Source organism: Bidens hawaiensis, unplaced genomic scaffold (assembly GCF_021521415.1).
Source record: "Bidens hawaiensis isolate Kalapana, Puna unplaced genomic scaffold, B.hawaiensis_p1.1 tig00000284_1, whole genome shotgun sequence".
Taxonomy (NCBI): domain Eukaryota; kingdom Viridiplantae; phylum Streptophyta; class Magnoliopsida; order Asterales; family Asteraceae; genus Bidens; species Bidens hawaiensis.
This window is the reverse complement of record NW_027491022.1, coordinates 2,299,011-2,321,620: the sequence shown is the minus strand read 5'-3', so window position 1 is coordinate 2,321,620 and position 22,610 is coordinate 2,299,011. Positions and strand designations below refer to the sequence as shown.

The window sequence follows — 22,610 nt, the reverse complement described above, 5'->3', positions numbered from 1 at the left end:
GGATCAAATTTAGTAAAATCGCAGCCAACAAGTCCAAACGACGCTACACGAGTTGGATGGGTCGGTAATTCGCAAGCACGATGCACAAATTACCAATAAACGCGAATTTGCGCCGTACCGACCCGTTTGAGTAACCGACAACCAATTCAGCCCCAATAGCATAAAATATATTTTTTCATAGCCAACAAATTATACTGAGGCTACAACATCCGAATTGGTTGTTAATTCCCTCAAACAACGCGCTAGACGCAACAATTGACAAACTAGACAACCGAAACCTAGTTTTCACTTCATCAACAGTTGACCAATCTAACGAATGCCAAAACTCATGATATGTAACATCCTAAAATTTTAATGTTGAATAAAGAAAGTTATGTTTAGTGATTTCGCGTTAATTATTGGATATCGAGTAAGGAGCGGATCATGGACTTGGATTAATTGAGATGGGTTAAATGAGAATGGGCCTTAGGTCCATGGGTTAATTGAGATGGCGTATCATCCTCAAACTGATGGACAGTCTGAAAGGACGATCCAAACCCTTGAGGATATGCTACGTGCTTGTGTTTTAGATTTTGGTGGAAGTTGGGATGATCATCTGCACCTGGCAGAGTTCTCCTATAACAACAGTTACCATTCAAGTATTGGTATGCCACCCTTTGAGATGCTTTACGGTAGACGATGTAGAACCCCGGTGTGTTGGGGTGAGATTGGTCAGAAAGAAATGGGAAGCCTTGAAGTGGTTCAAGAAACGTCTTCAAAGTTCGATCAGATCAAAGCAAGAATGTAGGTTCCCTGGATGGATCTGCACGAGATATCTCGATCTACACAGGTGCGGAATCCCTGCGTAGGTTGTTACGAGCGTAGAACACGAATCAAACAAACACACGATACGAATAAACGAACACACGTTATATTATAACCGAAACACGTGATATAATCACTGAATACAGACTCAATACTCTCTGGTTCTCACGTCTCTCAACTCACACACGTCTGTATACGATTACCTAAAAAAACTCTAAACAAGCCGTGACCTAGCGTATAAATACACGACAACTTCGCCTGATATGTTCAGGCGAAGTTGTTGCTAACTTCGCTTGACTAACAAGTTCGCCTGATAAGCGAACTTGTCAGTAACTTCGCTTAAACATAAACAAAACACAATTAACATTACAGACTGGATTACAGACACTAGACTATGAACTACTGACATTATGCACCAACAGACTCCCCCTTGGCAGTAGCTTCATATCTTTATCTTTAAGCACTTGTCTTGTAATCTTCATGCATGCACTCCCTCTCTTACACAGACCGTGACTACTCGCTGATATTTCCTCGCTTCGCCTTTCCAAGCAGGAATATAGAATATCTTCTTTTCGTTTAACACCTGCAGATCAGCTTTAGATAAATTAACAAGATGCATCGGATCATACACTCTTAGCACTTCTTGTTCGTCTTCGTCTTCCATCACGGCTTCAGCAGTCTGGCAATCCACATACCACCATTTCAGATCTTTCAGCACATCTTGAGGCATAGTCTTCATTGGAACCTCTTTCAAACACCGAATCGGCTTATATTTCATCACCATCCAAGGTTTGCCATCTGCTCTCATTCCTCTTTCAGTATCTTCAACTAATTTCCCTTTCTGTGGTTTTAACAACTCAAACTTTTTCTCTTTAATACTTTCTTTCCATACTATCTTCCCAATAACTCTGGCCATATTATCATCACTTCTATTAATCAACCCCAGTCTGGCCAAATCCTTTACCTCACACTCAGGTAAGGTATTTAGAGATCTCAACGTCCTCTTAAAGTATTGGATCCCATCATATCTTTTCACCACGAACACTTTTAGCTGTTCATCATATAACCAACAGATAATGCCTTTCTTTGACTCAGCGTACCCTTTAATATTATAACTTTTCTTGAACATTGTAGGTACCACTGGCTTCTTCGTTTTGATAAACCAATGAGCATAGCCTTCCTTCCATCTAGGCTGCTCCTCCCATTCTGTATCATCAACTACTGTATCTTCACATACATTCGACTTCTCAACGGTTGGAAGCTCGTGTTCAACATTCTCCTCTACAATTTCACCTTCTTCAACATCATCTTCTATCACTATCTGTGCACCAATCTTCTCAATTTCTTCCAATGGCAGCACATCATCATCACACACATCATCAACATCTAACATATCATCATCCAACTCCTTCAAGGCATCGATCACATCATCTCCCATCTCCTCGTCATCTACCATCACCACCTCATCACCACCAGAACCGCCAGCTGCACCTGCAGACTCCCCCTGAGCCGTGGTTGTCCCAAGAGCTTGAGTAGTTCTTGGCAACTCACCACCTGCACCTTTCGATGCATTGGGATCATCGTCTCTGTCATTCTTCTTCTTTGTCCTGAGCTCGTCGCCTTTACAGCTCGTCTCCCCCTGAGATGCCAAGAACTCCTTCATAGCATCTATAATTTTTCCATGTTCAACCAGGAGGGACGATTGTAGTTGATTTTCTGCTACTAGGCGCTGAATAGCCTGGGTCTGGATAAGATATATCCTAGATTGCTCTGCCACGACCCGCTCTAGTGCAGCTATTCTTTCCGTGTCTGATAGGGTTGCATCGAAATCGAACCTCATGTGAGATATGTCTTGAGTATACTGAGGAGGGATTTCGAATGAAACCGGGACATCAGAAGTAGCTGTGGACGTAACCGCAGGTGGTATCGTGACCGACAACCCTGCAGTGTGAACCACTGTCGACTCAATAACCTGTGCAACAACCTCCGACGGAGTAAGCGTTGGAGGCGGCAACGATACAATATCTGGAGTCTTCAGCTGGAGTGTGATGGATGGGAGGCCAACAGATGATGATGTAGCCACCACGGGAACGTCCGTGGCGCTTGGCCTTGTGACCTGTAATGGTGTAGGGACAATTGACATACCGGACAGTGCGGGCGGAGCGAAACGTATGACTCTAGAGCTCTCACCAGCTCCCCTACCTGCACCTGTCCTGTCCCTTCTTGAACGTCTGATCAACTTATGAATGTCTTCTTCTTCTTCTGACTCATTGTTGTAATCTGTCCTCTTTCTCTTCCCATACGTCCTCTCTTGAGTCACCATCATACGTCTTGCCTCATCCATTACATCATCAAAATCTGAGTCATCCACCGTCGTAGCTGCTCTAGTAACATTTACTCCCGTACTCTGTGGAACCGAGACCTGTATATTTTCTTGAAGATCAACTCGGTCCATGTCAAAAAATCCTTGGCCGCCAAAAGCAGCGTCAAGGTCTACCTCTTCTTCAGCTGTCACAACAGGCGCAGCAGGTACATCTTGAGGTGCTCCCGCCTGTTGTGTTTGAGGATCTCTAAACTCGTCCCCATTAGCAGGAACATACTCAGGGTTGATTAAATACCCAAACAGTGGAGTATGCCTAGGACGCAGTTCAGGCTTGCTTCTAGCACTCGAAGTTCTACATTGAGCAAAGATACGCTTGTTCACACTCTCCACGTATCTGATAGGGCGACGTTGAGGCAACGTGGGAGCAACATGATTCAAGATCATTTGTAGAAATCTTGGATACATGATGAATATCTCACGCCCCATCGCCCTTCGCTGTCGATCAATCTCATAGAAGACCATCTGACTCAAGCTTTAACGCTTGTTATAAGTCAGAGCAGTCATCGCCGACTGCAAGGTCGCGCCCATCCCGTCAGTGCCCGCCTTCCTTCCTGACATGCAGACAATCATTACGTGCATGAGGAAGCGCCACTGATCGAGCAAGAAACCTTTCCTTCTTTGTGTATCCCCCAAGGGACCAGAATATCCCATTCGTAGAAATGCTCCATCACGGAACGGAGCAACAAACTCTGTCGGGTCGTCCCTCGTCTCCTCTCCGAATTGCAAAGCCACCCGGATTTGTTCAGACGAGAACTGAACATCCTGACCATTTACCGTTGCACGCATCACCGGGGGGTCGACGCGGCAGTCATATTCCACAGTCTGCCAGAAATCCTCAATGTTGGGCAAGGAAATCGGCAGAGTTGTCGTAATGGCGTGGAATATCCGCGAGCGTAGCAGGAATGTGATGATTTCGCGGAAATCATCTACTCCACTCGCGTCTGGGTCAAGTGTGATATACATGTTATGACCCGGAAAGAATTTTCTCTCATTATCTCCTCCATCATCTCCTCCAGCACCTCCAGCACCTGCTACTGCAGCCATATCTGCAACAAACAGATCAAGTTAGATGACCGTCAAGGCAAACCACAAGTTCGCCTGTTACCATGAGCAAAGTTGTGATTATTCTGTATAGGCGAAGTTAAAGGTGGGGCGAAGTTGGTAAACAACTTCGCTTCAACTGTAACTTCGTCTATTAACTTTTAAGTAAAAGGTCCAGGCGAAGTTAATGATAACTTCGCCTAACCACAACATCGCCTCATATACTGTTGCATAATTCATTATCAGGCGAAGTTAAACCTTAGGCGAAGTTACTGATAACTTCGCTTAACCTATAAGTTCGCCTGAATATGAATCGGCGACAGTAAGCAGATTCAAACTCGGAAATCTGATGTTTCATGGTTAGTTTGACGATTGAGGGGTCCGAAACACATGATTTTAAGGTTATTTAGACGATCAAACTGATTAGAACCACGTAAAACAATTTTTGAAAAATCCGATTGTACGGTCCGACGGTCTGAGGTCCATAACCGGGTCGAAACGACCACTGATTAACATCGGAGAACAAGGATTATACGATATAATGACAACACACACCTTGAAATCGAAACGGAAACTGGAAAAATAAGCACAAGGATCGAAAAAAAAAACGATAAGTTCGCTGGAAAACGGACAAGTTCGCTGGATTAATCGAGAGAATAAGTTCGCCGAATTTCAGAAAATAATGAACTGTTTGACCTTAAGTATTCTTTATATAGGGGCGGAGTTACACAGGCGAAATTGTGGATAACTTCGCCTAGGGCGAAGTTATTCACAAGTTCGCCGATTTTACAAAATAAACCCCTATAGTTTGAACATTTTGCAATTAAGTTTTAAAAACTTCCCTTTAAGAATTAAATGACACGATCAAGTCCAAGTAACCAGTTATAAAATCATAAACTACCTAAGTACGAAAAACTTTTAAAAATTAAAGTACAAGGGATCAAATTTCAGTCTCGACAGGGACTACTACGTTTTAGAAAAGATCCGAACAGGAATCATACTAACTACGTGACTGTCACATAGATCCGTGTTTAGCTGTATTATGACATAAAGAAACAGGTTGTAGGCAGGTAAATAACTTAAGATGGTTTTCATCGTTTCTGTGATACGAGTTAAGTTCAATTAAGCTCAAAAATTAAGTGGGCAACAACTCAGAGATTATGATGCCTCCTATATATTCTCAAAGCGTATTTGGCTTTCCCCAAGTCACCCCGAATTGACTTCGACCCATAGTGTCTGATTAAGTTTGTAAGTACTCTTCATCTGCTTCCCGTTCTCTTTCTTACTCCATGATTGAGAAGTCTTGACATTGTCAGCTCTAGAATGTTTCAATAACTCATAAGGTTTTTTTTTTTTTTTTTTTTTTTTTTTACGATAAACATTTACATAGACTTCAGAGTAGTAAACAACTGCAAGTCCCGAATCTGGATCACTGCAGTTTCTTCACACACTATCTTTACGGGAATCAGAACACTTACGGGCTCGTGTATGACTGGGTAATCGCTTTTCTGCCTATCATTCGGAAAGATATATATGAAGACATGCAAAACTCTTAAGGAGTTTCCACGTAAAATCGAGTAGATTTAGTTTGTATCACATCTACTTTTACGCACCATAAAAAGCTACCATGACATACAATGACTGTTCTAAAGCCTTTTAAGCCTAATAACTTCACTAGTTAAGCACACAGAATCAGTAAATCTATCATTTTCCAAGGTTGGATCAATTTTCTGTTAAAACATAGTAACAGAACTTCTTACGAAGTAGTAGACTTGAAAAATAATTTCATTTCCCTAAAAAAATTTTTTGACTTCAATCGCCCCAATCAGTTCAAAGTCTTCAGGTAAACGGTTATCCTGCGAATCCAATGGATTAGCTGGACCGACCACATACAAGTATGTGTCCTTCTAACTAAGTATGATCGACTAATTTTCAGCGAAAGAATAAAAAGACATCATAATCGCCCCGGTCACTTTCAGTCATCTGGTTAATGGCAACCCTCATACTCTACAAGTAGAAAATGAGGACCAAACATATCCGAGGATATGTCCTTCAAACTGAGGTAACCGACATAATTTTAAGCGATAGTGACACTTTTTTTTTATATATATGCACAAAAAGCATGGTTACTCGGGATTGATCATCCCATTCAACTCAACAAGGTTTTGAAATCTTGATTTGTCAAACGCTTTAGTATATAAATCAGCGAAATTACCAAGCGTATCCACCTTTTCAAGCACAATCAGTTTCTTCTCAGCACAATCCCGTATAAAATGATGACGTATGTCAATATGTTTAGTTTTACTGTGCTTTACGGGATTATTAGTTACTGAGATCGCAGCAGTGTTATCAATACAAATTGGAGTAAGTGAGAAATTCAGACCATAGTCGCGTAACTGTTGTTGAATCCACAGAACCTGGGAGCAGCAGTTGGATGCTGCCATGTATTCTGCCTCACATGTTGAAATGGCGACTGATGTCTGCTTCTTGCATCGCCAGGACACTAATCTGCCTCCTAGAAACTGAAATCCTCCAGTAGTTGACTTCCGACTCTGATTGCACCCTCCATAATCAGAATCTGTGTAAGCTACCAACTCCAAGTCTCCTCCCTTCGCGTACCACAACCCCAGCTTAGGTTTGCCTTTGAGATATCGCAAGATCCTCTTCACACCCTTCATGTGAGATTCCTTTGGGTTTTCCTGAAAACGAGCACAAAGACAAACTGCAAACATAATATCAGGCCTAGAAGCAGTTAAGTACATTAAAGAACCTATAATAGCCCGATACTGAGTTGGGTCCACATCTGCGTCATTGTCTGTCTCAGCACCCAATTTATGGTTGACGCAGATTGGAGTATCGAATGGAGTGCTGTCCTCCATCTTGAAGCGTTTGAGCACATCATGGACATACTTGGTCTGATGAATGAACATCCCATCCTTCTTCTGATCAACCTGCAATCCTAAAAAGAAAGTTAGTTCACCCATAGCACTCATTTCAAACCTTTTCTTCATGACGGCCTCAAACTCCTGACACATGGAGACTTTTGATGCAGCAAAGATAATGTCATCCACGTAGACTTGCACCAGCAGGAAGTCGCTTCCTTCTCTCTTGAAGAACAACGTGCTATCTATCTTCCCTCTTTCAAACCCATTTTCAAGCAAGTAATCTGATAAGGTTGAGTACCAGGCACGAGGTGCCTGATGTAGTCCATACAACGCCTTGCTTAACTTGTACACGTGGTCTGGAAAGTCTGGGTCAGGAAAACCCGGAGGTTGCTCAACGTACACAACCTCATCAACTTTCCCATTTAGGAACGCACTTTTCACGTCTAACTGAAATACCTTCATCTTCTTATAAGTAGCAAATGCCAAAAACAATCTAATGGCTTCCAATCTTGCCACAGGAGCGAACACTTCATTATAATCAATCCCCTCTTGTTGATTAAAACCTTTAACGACTAGCCTCGCCTTGTTTCTTATAATAATCCCTTTCTCATCTCTCTTGCACTTAAAAACCCATTTTGTGCCTATCGCATGCACATTCTTTGGTTTTTCAACCAAAGTCCAAACTTCCATTTTCTTGAATTGAGCCAGCTCTTCTTGCATGGCTTCGACCCACGAGCTGTCCTTTAGAGCCATTTGATAATTCTTTGGTTCAATCTGGCTGATAAAGCAGGTGTACAAGCATTCGTTGATTATGCCTGTCTCCTAAATGCTTGTGTAAACACAGGTGTGCTCATTCAAGCTACGTCTTGTTTGTACACCGGAGGACACATCACCAATCACATTCTCCAAAGGGTGATCTTTATGAATTCTCGTGGTCGGAACCGAACCGACATGCAAATTGTCTTCCAAGTTAGAAGAGAGCTCGTCAATGGTTGTTCCTTGCTGAGAGTGAAACGGATTGAAAAATTCTTCTTCAGGAGAGGCAGCAGGGGTATCGATAGCATTTGATGAGGAAGGTTGACATTTATCAAACAGCTGTCTTTGCACTAGATTTTCTTCCTCATCAAGGATCATCTTCGTAGCAACTCTTTCTTCTACTTCTGCACTATCCAAATAAGGTATGTTAAAAGACTTAAAAAGTCTATCATAGTCGAAAAACTCAGCAGGTCCGTTGCTTGGTTTTGGCGGTTTGTAACTTGTGATATCGGTGTTACACACCACCTCAACCTTGCCGGTCAATGTATTAAAGACACGTCTGTTGAGAGTCCCAACAACATAACCGACTAAGATTCCTTCATCGGCTACTTCACCAAATTTAGAATTTGTCTTTAAAATCGAACAAGGGGACCCGAATGGTTCAAGACCACTCAAGTTGGGCTTCCTCCCATGCATAAGCTCATAACACGTTTTATTAAGTCTTTTAACAGTCAAGACTCTATTCAGGATATAACAGGCTGTAGCAACAGCTTCAGCCCAGAACACCACAGGAAGCTTCGAATCAGCCAGCATAGTTCTGGCTCCTTCAATTAACGTTCTATTCTTCCTCTCAGCCACTCCATTCTGTTGCGGAGTATACGGAGCGCTGTACTGGTGCTCAATCCCTTTCTGAAGGCAGAAGATCTCCATTTCATAATTCTTGAACTCCGTTCCATTGTCACTCCTGATGAACTTAACCCTTTTATCCATAACGTTCTCAACTTTGGTAATCAAATTCTTCACCATCTGAGCCGTTTCATCTTTTGATTTCAGGAAATATACCCACGAATATCGTGAGTAATCATCAGTGATCACCAAGCAATAAGAAGCACCTCCTAGACTTTTTGCATTCACGGGACCGAAGAGATCCATGTGAAGCAATTCTAGAGTACTAACAATAGAATTGACCTTCTTGGTGTGATGGGATTTCTTGTGCTGCTTTCCCTTCTTGCACGCTAGACATTTGTCTTCAAAGTTGAAACTTTTCAAGGGAACGCCCAGCACAAGTCCATTCTTGACAATGTGGTTCATCTTCCGAAGATGAATGTGCCCCATTCTCCTATGCCACAATTCGGACTCCGCTCGCTTTTGTCATAAGGCATGATTCTTCCGTGGCCATTTCAGTCGACCTCATATCCATAATATACGTATTCCTCACACGTGAAGCCTTCATCACAATCCACTCCTCTGGTATCTGAAAACCAGGATGCAACACAATCGCCTCATTCTTTGTAAAATGTACGGTGTACTCCTTATCACAGATCTGCGACACACTCAGCAGATTGTGCTTCAATTCTTCGACAAAGTTTACTTTCTCTAGAGTCATCTTTCCATTAGACACCGTTCCCATTCCTGTAATCTTGCCTCCACTTTCTCCAGCAAAGCTCACTCTCCCTCCTTGAACAGGTTTCAAATCTTGTAACAAGATTTTGTTACCCGTCATGTGCCGGGAACAGCCGCTATCCACAACCCAAAGATTATTGGCAGCCCTGTTCAACTGTTCCTGCACGATTAAAGCAAAAGATTAGAATCTAGGGACCCAAGACCAATTGGTCTTGGATCTATACATCCCGAACTTTGGCTTTCCAAAGTTAGTCTCTGTATAATTCCTGTAAGTCCTATTAGTATACCTCCTTGTAGATTGATTGTGAGGCCTTCCAAACCTTTGTGAATTGAAAGAATTATAACTTACTGTTTGGTTATCAGCAGTGTGAAACTGAGATTGGTTTCTTTGAAAACCTGAATTAGTCTGATTTCTGAATTTTGAATGGTTTTCACTTTTACCAGTATTATAATTACCATTAGGCTTAGTCTCAGTTTTGGTATGCCTCACACCTCTGAATCGCTGCTTCAGAGGGCAATCTACAACTAGGTGCCCTAATTGATTACACCTAAAACAACACCTAAAACAACTTTCTTTTCAACAGTTGTTTTGGATGTCGAGGCTGTACTACCGCCCGTTAGTCTCACATATGGTGGGACATAAGGGTTTAGCGGAGAACTCTTTTTAGTTGTTTTATCTTTCTCTCCACTATTTGGTAATACAACCTCCTCCTTTGTCTTACCCGACTCGAATGACTTATCCGAATCTGATGAGACCGGACTCGGAACAGAAATTTTAACACTTGACACAGGCGGACTTGTTTCGCCTCTACTAACATCTGGTTCTTTACTAGTTACCTTAATTGGAACTGTCTGAACAACCTCAAAGTCAACAGATTTCTGATTACTAGGATTAAAAGTGTAATTGTGATTATAAGGTGGTGGAACCTCATGATAACCAATTCCTCCCCTCTTAACTGAGGAACCTTGATCACTAACAAGGTGATCAAGAATGGCAGAGGAATTTCTAAACTGCTCAAGTTTTCTATTCAGTTCCACCACTTTCACCTGGTGATCAGCAATCTGTTTTTCTCTTTCAGCTATTAGTTTGGTTTTTTCTTCCAAAACTTCATAGCTTAGATCAATCACTTGAATTTTTTCAGCAAGTTTTGCTTTTAGACTTTTAATATCTTTTTCACAAGCTTTTATTTTAACTTTATAGCTATTTTCTCTTGCTTTTGTAAAATGATGATCTTCTTTTAGAGTTTTAAACTCAGCATCCAAACTAACATACTGATCAGTTATAGTTGTTAATTGCTCAGACAAGTTTTCACATTTAGAACAAGTAGGTTTAGAACATACCTCGGAGAGCTGGTCTTTTGCATCAGCCATGAAAGCTTTTTCTTCTCCAGTAGCTTTCTCACTTTCTTCATTTTCCACATTCGCCAAATTTGCCTGTTCAAAGATTTCTTCAGAATGCAGGTTCCAGTTATATTCACCATCTTCTCTGGAAATCATGGCACTATAATCTTTACTACCCCCATTATGCTGTGTAGACTTGCCTTGACCACGTTCTACACGCTCATTTCTGCACTCCTTAGCAAAGTGGCCGTTTTGCTGACAGTTGTAGCATCTTACCTTCGTCTTGTCAAACCCTGGCCTTCCACCGACAAACTTTCTTCCGGTCTTTTTCATAAACCGTTTCACTCTTCTCACGATCATAGCCATCTGCCATTGCAGATCCATTTCTTCCATATCATCAGCATCAATCTGGTCATAGTCTTCATCCAACATAGCTAGATCAACAATCTTCCCCTGAATGTAGTTCTCATAGGAAGCAATAAAAGAAGCATAGAGAGCAAACTGCTCTTCAGCAGATTTGACACTCATAGGCATCTTAGAGTAGTTGTTGCTAGGAATACTTGGAGAGCAACTACTCTTGCTTGCTTGCGGTTTAGATGCACTAGATCCATCTGCTACAAAGCAAACATCACCATTCGTGTTGACTGACACATGCCCCTCATGTGATGAGTTGGCGCCCGACTCTCCCTTCGAGTAGTAGGCAGCTGATTCAGTCTTCGAACCTGAACTAGAGTTGACTTTAGCACCATACATACCTGGATCTTGAACCTGATCCGTAGGTGTCTCCTTTCTAACCATGTTAAGCTCAAAGGTTCGGAGCTTGTTAACTGCTGTCTCAAGGTCATAGTCAGCAAAGTCTTTATCTTCTCTTATCAACACAGTATACATCTCCCATTTTGGTGGGAGAGCATCAAGAAGCTTCTCAACAATCTCATCTTCTTTGTATGCAATTGAATAGTTGCTGAGTTCAGTCATCAGATGATAATATCTGGTGATGATATCATCAAGTGATTCGTTTTTCAGATACTTGAAGACCGAGAATTGAGTTTTGAGCAATTTGATCTTCGAAGCACGGATTCCCACATTTCCTTCAAACCGGTTCTCAAGAGCTTCCCAAAGCTCTCTTGCTGTCTTGTACTTTCTAAAAGTATGAAGGATCTCTTGTGGAAGAGCCATAGTGATAGCAGCATGAGCCTTGCTCTCGGCCTCATACATCTTTTTCTCTTCTTCTTCCATTTTGCTGTACTTTTTGATCTGATCACGACCTTCGTACTCCATAGTTGGTGGAATATAACCATCCTAGATGCATACCCACATTTTCGCATCCTGGTACTTGACATATTGTTCGAACCGATCCTTCCAAGCAACGAAGTCGGTTCCTTTAAGCAACTTTGGGGCCTTAGTAGCTGACCCTGCTTCTACTTCCATCTTAACTAACTCTGAGATGTTAATTGACGACATCTTTCTCAAAAACTAAGAAACCCGAAAAACAAAAAAAAATTTCTTCTGAAAAGTACTGTAGGCGAAGTTACGGATAACTTCGCTTAAGTCTTAACTTCGCTGAAGAACTTCGCTGATTCTTAACTTCACTTGAGGTAAGCGAACTTAGGAGGTAGGCGGAGTTGTAGAGAACTTCGCTTGAGTTAGGCGAACTTGAGAAGGTAGGCGAAGTTGTGGATAACTTCGCTTAACCTTATATCTTCGCCGAAACCCTACGAACAGTGACGGCAACTTCGCCTGATGCACACGAAGTTTCTACAGATCTGATTTCTGGGTTTTTCGAGGTTTTTGACGGTGTAAAGGGTTGAATACGATGGTAGGAGGTAAGAATGACACAAAAACACAAAAAACACGTCCCGCGAATAGTCGAAACGGGACGATTTCTACACCCGCGTGAATATCCCGAACCACACAATTGAGCAATAGCTCTGATACCAATTGTAGGTTCCCTGGATGGATCTGCACGGGATATCTCGATCTACACAGGTGCGGAATCCCTGCGTAGGTTGTTACGAGCGTAGAACACGAATCAAACAAACACACGATACGAATAAACGAACACACGTTATATTATAACCGAAACAGGTGATATAATCACTGAATTCAGACTCAATACTCTCTGGTTCTCACGTCTCTCGACTCACACACGTCTGTATACGATTACCTTAAAAAACTCTAAACAAGCCGTGACCTAGCGTATAAATACACGACAACTTCGCCTGATATGTTCAGGCGAAGTTGTTGCTAACTTCGCTTGACTAACAAGTTCGCCTGATAAGCGAACTTGTCAGTAACTTCGCTTAAACATATACAAAACACAATTAACATTACAGACTAGATTACAGACACTAGACTATGAACTACTGACATTATGCACCAACAAAGAATGAAAGCCGCTCAAGACAGACAAAAGTCTTATGCAGATAAGCGGCGACGACCAATTGAGTTTAACGTTGGTGACAATGTGATGCTTAAGGTCTCGCCTTGGAAAGGAATTATCCGTTTTAGAAAGAGGGGGAAATTGAGTCCGAGGTACATTGGACCGTTCAAGATTGTATATCGTGTGGGTGAAGTAGCTTATAAACTGGATTTACCCGATGAGTTAGAAGGAATCCATTCAACCTTCCATGTTTCTCATTTGAGGAAGTGTCTAGCTGATGACACGTCTCACGTGCCGTTGATGGACATTGAGGTTGATGAACAATTGAACTACATCGAGCAACCGATAGAGATCGTTGATCGCAAGGAGAAGCAGCTTCGTCACAAGATTATACCTCTGGTAAAAGTGATATGGAAACACCGCAAGGGATCAGATGCTACTTGGGAAGCCGAGGATGAGATGCGCAAGTTTTACCCTAGTTTGTTTATGTAATAGTTAGGTTTCGGGAACGAAACCTCTTTAAGGAGGGAGGACTTGTAACATCCTAAAATTTTAATGTTGAATAAAGAAAGTTATGTTTAGTGATTTCGCGTTAATTATTGGATATCGAGTAAGGAGCGGATCATGGACTTGGATTAATTGAGATGGGTTAAATGAGAATGGGCCTTAGGTCCATGGGATTTAAGGGATATAAATATCCCCTAAACTCTAAAATATCTTTCATTTCACCATATTCTCTTACACTCCAAAACACACACACCTCACACCAACACCGCCGCCGGCCGAGGGAAGAACCAAGCCAGATCCGAGAGAGAGCGATTAGTTGTGTTAACAAGTTAAACAATATCCAAACAAGCTCAGAAAGGTATGATTCTTGATCTTTGAAGTTTAAAGATCCAAGTTTTATAGTGTAGATACGACCGAAAATGGTCGGGAAGCGTAGTGAGTGATGTCGCACCTTAACAAGGGTGTTAAAATCGCCAAAATGCTCAATAAAAACCAAAAAATCGGCTGATCTGGGCAACTTCGCCTGCAACTGGGCAACTTCGCCTTCAAAGCGATAACTTCGCCTTCAAAGCGATAACTTCGCCTGAGGCCAAGTTCGCCTAATTGATAACTTCGCTTACGGCTAAGTTCGCCTGATGACAACTTCGCCTAGAGCTAAGTTCGCCTGAGGCTTAACTTCGCCTAAAGCCAAGTTCGCCTGATGACAACTTCGCCTAGAGCTAAGTTCGCCTGAGGCTTAACTTCGCCTAAAGCCAAGTTCGCCTGATGACAACTTCGCCTAAAGCTAAGTTCGCCTAAGGTTTAACGCGACCCCAGCCAGGGGCTCTGCCCCTTGGACCCTGCTAGGGGCTGCCGCCCCTAGACCCCGCTGCCAGGGGCGCTGCCCCCGGACCCCCGTTCGTTGTGGGTCATATAAAGATAGAAATACATTATGAGAAGTGATAGTTAATTGATACGTATACTTGTTATACAGTCAGCCGTGCACAACTGAAGAAAGGGATTACGATTAACGGTGAACGTAACCGTGTTCAGGTGAGTTCTAGCCCCATTCCTTGTTATGTTTTCGGGGCTGTGTGCATACTTGATGTGTTGTTAATACATTTATCCTAAGTGATAAGTGTATGCCATATGTGATATATGTGATATGAATGAATGATTGCTTGATGGTACGTGAACGATCTTCGGATATTGCACGTACTGTCAGGTTGTAACGTTATAAATAAGGTAAGTATGATATGTATGTTTATGTGTATGAACGTAATAAAGTTAATAAAAGAAGGAAATGACGGTTGTATGGTTGTATGGTTACGAAAAGGGTACCGAGCCCTAATAATACTCGAGGTACGATGTATGGTTGTATGGTAACGAAGAGGGAATCGAACCCTTCTAATATTCGAGAACTAGGGACCAGACCCTTATAATATCTGTGATGTTAGGGACCAGACCCTTATAATATCTGTGATGTTAGGGAATCGAACCCTTCTAATATTCGAGAACTAGGGACCAGACCCTTATAATGTCTGTGATGTTAGGGATCAGACCCTTATAATATCTGTGATGTTAGGGAATCGAACCCTTCTAATATTCGAGAACTAGGGACCAGACCCTTATAATGTCTGTGATGTTAGGGACCAGACCCTTATAATATCTGTGATGTTAGGAAATCAAACCCTTCTAATATTCGAGAACTAGGGACCAGACCCTTATAATATCTGTGAGGTTATAGGGCGAAAGGCTCTTTAAAACGTATGATTATGTATGTAAAGAAAGTATGAAGGTAAAAATGAAAGTATAAGCACTTAGGTGTGTATGAAGGAAAGTTAAGAGGTTAAGTATGAAATGTAAGAATGTATTGTATGATTATATGATTAACTAGAACTCACTCAGCGTAGCTGACTTTTAGTATGCACGCAGGTGAGTAGGATGAGGCAGCTCGCTTGAGGAGACACGTGGCACTGAATAAGAGTCTGGCATCTGAAGACTTATGATGTTTTAATTTTAATTCTTTAATGTTGAAAGACAAATGATGTTTTGAGACAAGTTATGAATTATGTAATGTTTTATGAAAGTTTTATATTCCGCGTAAACGTTTTAATTAACTCTGATTTTTAGAACTGTGTTTATGAGTAAATCCAACACGAAAGTAGGGTTACCGGTAACGGGGCCTTACATGATACTAAAGTATATTACACTAGACATACCTAAGAAGATGACGGAGCACAAACTTCAATTATAACAGCCCCGAAAGATGCGATAAAAGGCAGCCACCGGTTAAGCCTAAAACGAACTTATCGATCAATAACGAATATAACATGCAGATTTTAGCATGCAAAGATGTATTTTATTACATAGGAAAACCATGGAATTAAATTATTAAATTTTTACCAGAGTTTCATAAATATCTTTAGTTTATAAAAATATTTTTATTATATTTTTCTAGTGGATACAAAAATCATAAAAATTCCTCAAACACAGAAAGGTATGTGCAACTATTTCTGTGCGTAACGAAATGGTTTTATTTTTATAAAAATTATTACCCAGCCAAATTAAATGGTTCTAATTGGGTTTGGTTCCTAACTCAAAATATTAACTTTCAGAAGTGGAACCAACCAATTTGGACTTGTCGAAAAAGATTTATCATGTCAGGAAAACAGTCCAGAATCCGTCATCCCGCATCAGCTTTGACACTCGATCTAATAAAATCATAAAAAGTATTCAAACATCGTCCAAAAATTACATATTATACCTTTATGGAAACTAGACTCAAAGTAGAACATGATAGAAACAAGAATCGATCAAAAACAATAAATTTTCTTCGAGTTACGGACCGAACAATAAACAAGTACGAATCTGTCAGAAATCATTATGACCAAAACTCAACCCTAACGTGTTCATTAAAGGGTTTTATGGTTAAAAAGAGTTGTAATAATATAATACCGACCTGGAACAAGTCTCGGGAAGGCTGGAACTCGGATGGAGCTGCACGAAAAACGAGTTGAGGTTGATGGTGGTGGCGCCGATCGGACAACAAGAGGGGGAAGAAAAGGGTTTTAGGTTATTATAATGTAATTTGCACTCTAGCCCCTCAAGTTTGGAATTGTGATAACTTGGATGAAAGGTTAGGAAAATCAACTTACGAGAATGACCAAAGGGTCCCTGAAGTTAACAGAACGGGTCTCGGTTGAAGATACAATCTTTGTTAGGCATAGACCCTTCTAACGAAAATTTACGGACGTTACACCAAGAATTCCTTTGATATGTCTTCTTCTTGAACCTTTAGTTGATGATACCCGGATCTTAGATCAATCTTTGAAAAACAGCTTGCCCCCTGCAATTGATCGAAAAGATCATCAATTCTTGGTAACAGATACCTTGATCTTGACTTTATTCAGCTCGCGATAGCCAATGCACATTCTCATTGACCCGTCTTTCTTCTTGACAAACAAAATTGGAGCTCCGCAAGGTGAAGAATTCAGTCAAATAAATCCCTTCTCCAATAATTCGTGTAGTTGTTTCTTCAATTCTTTCATTTCAGTCGGTGCTAAACGATAAGGAGATTTTGCAATCGGAGCCATTCCTGGAATTAAGTCTATTCGGAATTTGACTTCTCGGTCAGGTGGGACTCCAGGCATTTCATCAGGAAATACGTCCTTAAATTCAGAAACGATTGGAACTTCTTCCTTTTTCTTAAGTTCGGGTTCTGTAGTTACATATGCCACAAAGGCTAAGCAACCTTTACCTAAATAGTGACTCGCTTTTTTTTTTGTAAATGATTCCAATTCTACCAGCTTCTTTATCCCCAGCTATTCGAATGACTTTCTTATTAGGAGTTAGTATATCAATGGCCTTTTCATTGTATAAAATTCGAGATTGGGGCTGCTATCCAATCCATTCATAGAATCACATCAAATCCTGCTAACTCCATAGGCAATAGATGCACTGACAACTCATATCCAGCTAAGGAAATATAACTACTTAATATTTCAGATATTTGGGTTAGATTTCCGTTAGTTGTTTCAACTTCATAGTAGTTATTCAATTTAGCTAGAGGTTCATTTAACAGATTACAGAACTTATAATCTATAGAGCTTTGATTGGCTCCAGAATCAAACAATACTCTTGCGTAAATGTTATTAATAGGAAACGTACTAGTAATCACATCTGGCAATTCACCCGCCTTTTGTGTGTTCAACATAAACGCGCGGGCGTTCCCTTTCTTCCCGTCATTCTTGGCACCACTATCACTAGTGCCACATACTGCTGGTTTCTTCTTAGTGCACTCAGCACTAAAATTCCCCCTCTCTCCACAATCAAAACATACAATCAATTTCTTTCTACAATCTTACTCTTTAAGTCATGGCCTCTTACAGAAATTGCAAGTCGAAAACAGATCAAACTTGCGAACATCAACTTCAGGCGTAGGCTTCAAACATCTACCACCATGTCGTTTTCCATAGTTTTTACATAACGGTCGATTAACTACACTCGACCTTTCCTTTCCCTTTTCAAACTTCTTCTTTTAGTCAGCTTCACGCTTCTTTTCAATCACAACTTTTCTTCTATCGATTCCTGATCATACTCTCCATCAAATACCCAGCAAGCTTAATAGCAGACTCGGTTGTTGCTGGCATGTGTGATCTCACGTGATCACGAATCTCCTTGGGTAATCCATAAATATACCTGGTCACAACTTAAAAAATTTCGCATGGGAGGTTTCATTTCGCTTCGCATGGGAGCGCTTCGCTTCGCATGGAAGCGATTCGCTTCTCATGGGAGCATTTCGCTTCTCAAGGCTGAGCGAAGCGAAATGCCTGTTTCGCTTCTCAAGGCTGAGCGAAGCGAAATGCCTTCCTTTCTTCGTTTTTACCATTTTAAAGCTATTTTACTTCGTGTCTCTTCCTCAGGACTTGATTTTTACTCTTTCCCAACTTTCGACACATTCTGACCCCATGCACCTGATCCTGAACCCATCTCTCAAAGTCCAAACACCACCTTTTTATCACAAAGTGCACCCGAGAGGTTATAACTTACCAACTTTATATTGTTTTCTTACATTTCACAACCCAATCTATCAATATATCTGTTTGCATGCGGATTCTAACCATATAACTTAACCATTTAAACCGAAACCTACCTTTTGCTTAAGGTTCGAGTTCAGATCGGGACAACACGCAGGATCTTCCCAACATTTCTTGTTGCTCGATGACGTTGAACACGAGATTCACCTTTCTTTTGCTCGGATTTGGATCCGGGTGTTTGAGAGAAGAAGTGTGTGTGTTTTTAGTGTGTGGGGAGGGTGACAAAATGGTGAAATGGTTGGTGGGTTGGGTTTATATAGTGGGTTATGTGTCCCACCACCCACTCTCCATTCCCATTTCAAATCCTTATCCAAACATTTAACATACGACTAACTTAACGACACACAGTTAATAACAAAACTTTCCGTCATTTATTATTTAACAAAAAGTTGGATGCTACAAGCTCCATGATAATATTTTTAAACTTAGTACTATTATCACTTCGAATACGCCTCACTTGCAACTTTTAAAGGTGATTCGATCTTGGTGATCAAATTTTGCACGAGAACGGTTGTTTGATTATTTATGCTCATAAACAACACCCATTAAAATCTTTAGTACTTGTCAGTAACTACTAAACAATAAAAATCTCCCCGAATACTCACTCGATTAACCGAACCAAGGAAATCCATGTAAAGACGTTGCAGTGGAGTATTGATTGAGTTGATCTGTTTCAATGGATGAGATATCTTTTTTTGTTTGCCTTTCTTGCCCAAGACATAATGATCGGTCATATGAATATGTTTCAATCACACACCATCTACCAAATAATTTGTCATTAAGTTTTTCATCTTTCTACTGTGGATGTGATCCATCATTATGTGTCATAAGATCGTGTCTTTCTCGGTAGCTTTTGAAATAAAACATGTAGCAGTTGAAGAAAATGCTGTGGTGGATGGCATGTTAAGTACATAAATATCATGTGATAGAGTGATCGCATGATAATCATCTCCTCAGCATTCACAAACTCAGGCTTTAGAATCACGCATTCCTTGTCAGTGAACAAACTGGTATACTTTTATCTGAGACCATCTTCTTACTTTCTTACTACTAATTGGATTCACAACTTTTCTAAAAATTTCATCTAAAACCACCTTCTTCTTAGATGACATAGATGTAACAGAATATGTAATATTACTAAGTTTAGATTTCACAATATCTTGTGGTTCATGAACAATATGATTTTGAAGTGGAATATACTTATCATTATGAATCACACATGGTTCGGACAAAAATTCAGTGACAACTCTTTCATCAGTTTGAATAAACCCAAGATTCCTCTTGATATGAGATTTTGGAGTTAAGACTTGTTGTTTTCCTCAACACATTTCTTTGTATCAACTTCCTCCTTATTGGTTGATTTATCCTTACTAACACACAGGAGAATCTACTGTCAGATTCTCAGTGTTTGGAAGTTTGGTATAATCAGGACCAAATAGAGGAGGAATTTCAACAAACCCTAAACCATTTTTACTAACCTTTTGATGATTACCATTCTCTTCAATGATTTGGTCTAGTAAAAATGATGAACTTTTAAATTTGCTTAATTTTTGTTTCAACTCCAATATCTCACTTTCGAATTCATGAATCTTGGTTTTATTTTTCAATAGTTTCTCAAACTAAAGTCTTATCACTTCTTGCTTGTTATATGTCACACCCCGAAAACTTAACTTAGCAACGGAAGCCTTAATTAAGACATTTCGTGTAAAACCCCGAATCCCGGGAATCCTACAGTTGGTAATCACATCCACAATTTCACAAAAATTTAAAACTAAATTATTCGTTTTTATTGAAAACAAGTTCAGAGTAAATAACAGCGAAAAAAGTGTAATTATTTAAAGAAAATCCCCAATACGGGGATACAAGTGTCTAAAAATCAAATATAAATATAATATCCTTTTTATTGGAAATCCTCGACCAGGAATGCCTTCAACCTTTCGAGTAGTCTCTAGCACGTCCAAGCGGTAAGCATCCTTCTCTAAACCTGAAACTCACACTAACATACACACAAAGTCAGCTTGAGCTGAGTGAGTTCAAGTTTTAAATAAATAATATCAGTAATGGAAATTATGATAGTCATGCCAAAACTTTAAAAATAAAAAGAGTACATTCATTAAGTCATCATTACCGAAGACTAAACATTCTCATACATATGTACATATACAAAATATACATATATAAACATCCTTTAAGTACATCCCTATATATATAACAACACACACACACACACACACACACACACACACACATATATATATATATATATATATATATATATATATATATATATATATATATATAACATCCACGTATAACATTCAAGGTCGAGCACACGTACAACCCAAACACGTAACATCCGATGATGATCATGCCACACGAGCCTCCCCCCTCACGGGCTTTTCAGGGCCCGCCACAGGATTTAAGAACCTGAGTCGTATAGTTTGGCCTGGCCAAGATTACCATCCATCCGTAACGCAACACGAGCCTCCTCACCCCGGGTCATCCCCAAGTAATATATTTGACTCGGTCGCGGTTTAACATACCAAACACGTGATACGGGCCTCCTCACCCCGGGTTTTCCCCAAGTAATATATTTGACCCGACCACGGTTTATAGAACGGCGGGCATCCCGACCCCGGGTCTTCCCCAAGTAATATATTTGACCCGGTCACAGTTTACCAACACATACACATTCACATAAAGACATACACATTCATCTAATTCAAATATCCAACCAACATTACATCACATACAATCCATAAATAATGGATAATCTAGGCATTCAATACAAGGCCTAATAGTAACCTCGAGCTTAGAGCACAAGTAATATGTATAACCTTAAGGAATATATGACCATAAATGAGTCTAAAACATCCTAAGGCATAGAATATAATCCACTCATAGTTTTATAAATGCACAAATACAAATAAGGCTATGTAATACCATCCGAATAGTTGTAACGAGTAAAATCATGTAAAATTGTATTACGGTGTGTATGCTAGCCCAAAACATAAAAAGATTTAAAAGGGGCATCATGAACTCACTTGAAACGAGCCACACAAACACCAAAGAGTTTGAGAACTTCAAAGCCAATCCACAGTTTACAAGCCTGTCGGATTGCACACAAAGATTACTAACTAAACGTACCGACTCATTAATCCTACGAGCCGTTCTAACATGATTTGATTGACCTAAAGCCTTGACATTACCAAATTCAATTACATCAGCCCCCGAGGCCATGTATTTACCAAAACCACCCTTTGTTAATCCCGGGGACAAAGGGTTCGCAGTTAACCCCCGAAAGTTGTTGACTTTATCGAATACTCACGTTAAGGGGTTGTTTATGCACTTAGATACCGACTCAGCCCCGTGTGGACCAAATTTAGTAAAATCACAGCCAAAAAGTCCACACGACGCTACACAAGTTGGATGGGTCGGTAATTCGCAAGCACGATGCACAAATTACCAATAAACGCGAATTTGCGCCGTACCGACCCGTTTGAGTAACCGACAACCAATTCAGCCCCAATAACATAAAAATATAGTTTTTCACAGCCAACAAATCATACCGAGGCTACAACATCTGAATTGGTTGTTAATTCCCTCAAACAACGCGCTAGACACAACAATTGACAAACTAGACAACCGAAACCTAGTTTTCACTTCATCAACAGTTAACCAATCTAACGAATGTCAAAACTCATGATACTAAAGTATATTACACAAGACATACCTAAGAAGATGACGGAGCACGAACTTCAATTATAACAGCCCCGAAAGATGCGAGAAAGGGCAGCCACCGGTTAAGCCTA

At 40.5% G+C, this 22,610-nt stretch overlaps 1 protein-coding gene across 1 annotated transcript; it reads right to left on the bottom strand.

Moving 5' to 3' along the window:
• Positions 1-17,196: 17,196 nt before the first annotated feature.
• Positions 17,197-18,351, bottom strand: LOC143618767 (uncharacterized). The gene is made up of 3 exons (XM_077090868.1): positions 18,300-18,351; positions 17,625-18,022; positions 17,197-17,523 (listed from the first exon to the last, which is right to left on the bottom strand). Exons 1-3 carry the CDS (start codon positions 18,349-18,351, stop codon positions 17,197-17,199), a joined length of 777 nt encoding a protein of 258 aa, XP_076946983.1.
• Positions 18,352-22,610: the final 4,259 nt, after the last annotated feature.

Coding starts and splice junctions, on each gene's coding strand:
- LOC143618767 (XM_077090868.1), bottom strand. CDS start 18,351: ATGCCAGCAACAACCGAGTCTGCTATTAAGCTTGCTGGGTATTTGATG. Junction 18,023..18,299: donor TGCTGGGTATTTGATGGAGA/GTATGATCAGGA, acceptor TTGATTGTGGAG/AGAGGGGGAATTTTAGTGCT. Junction 17,524..17,624: donor TGGAGTTAGCAGGATTTGAT/GTGATTCTATGA, acceptor TCATTCGAATAG/CTGGGGATAAAGAAGCTGGT.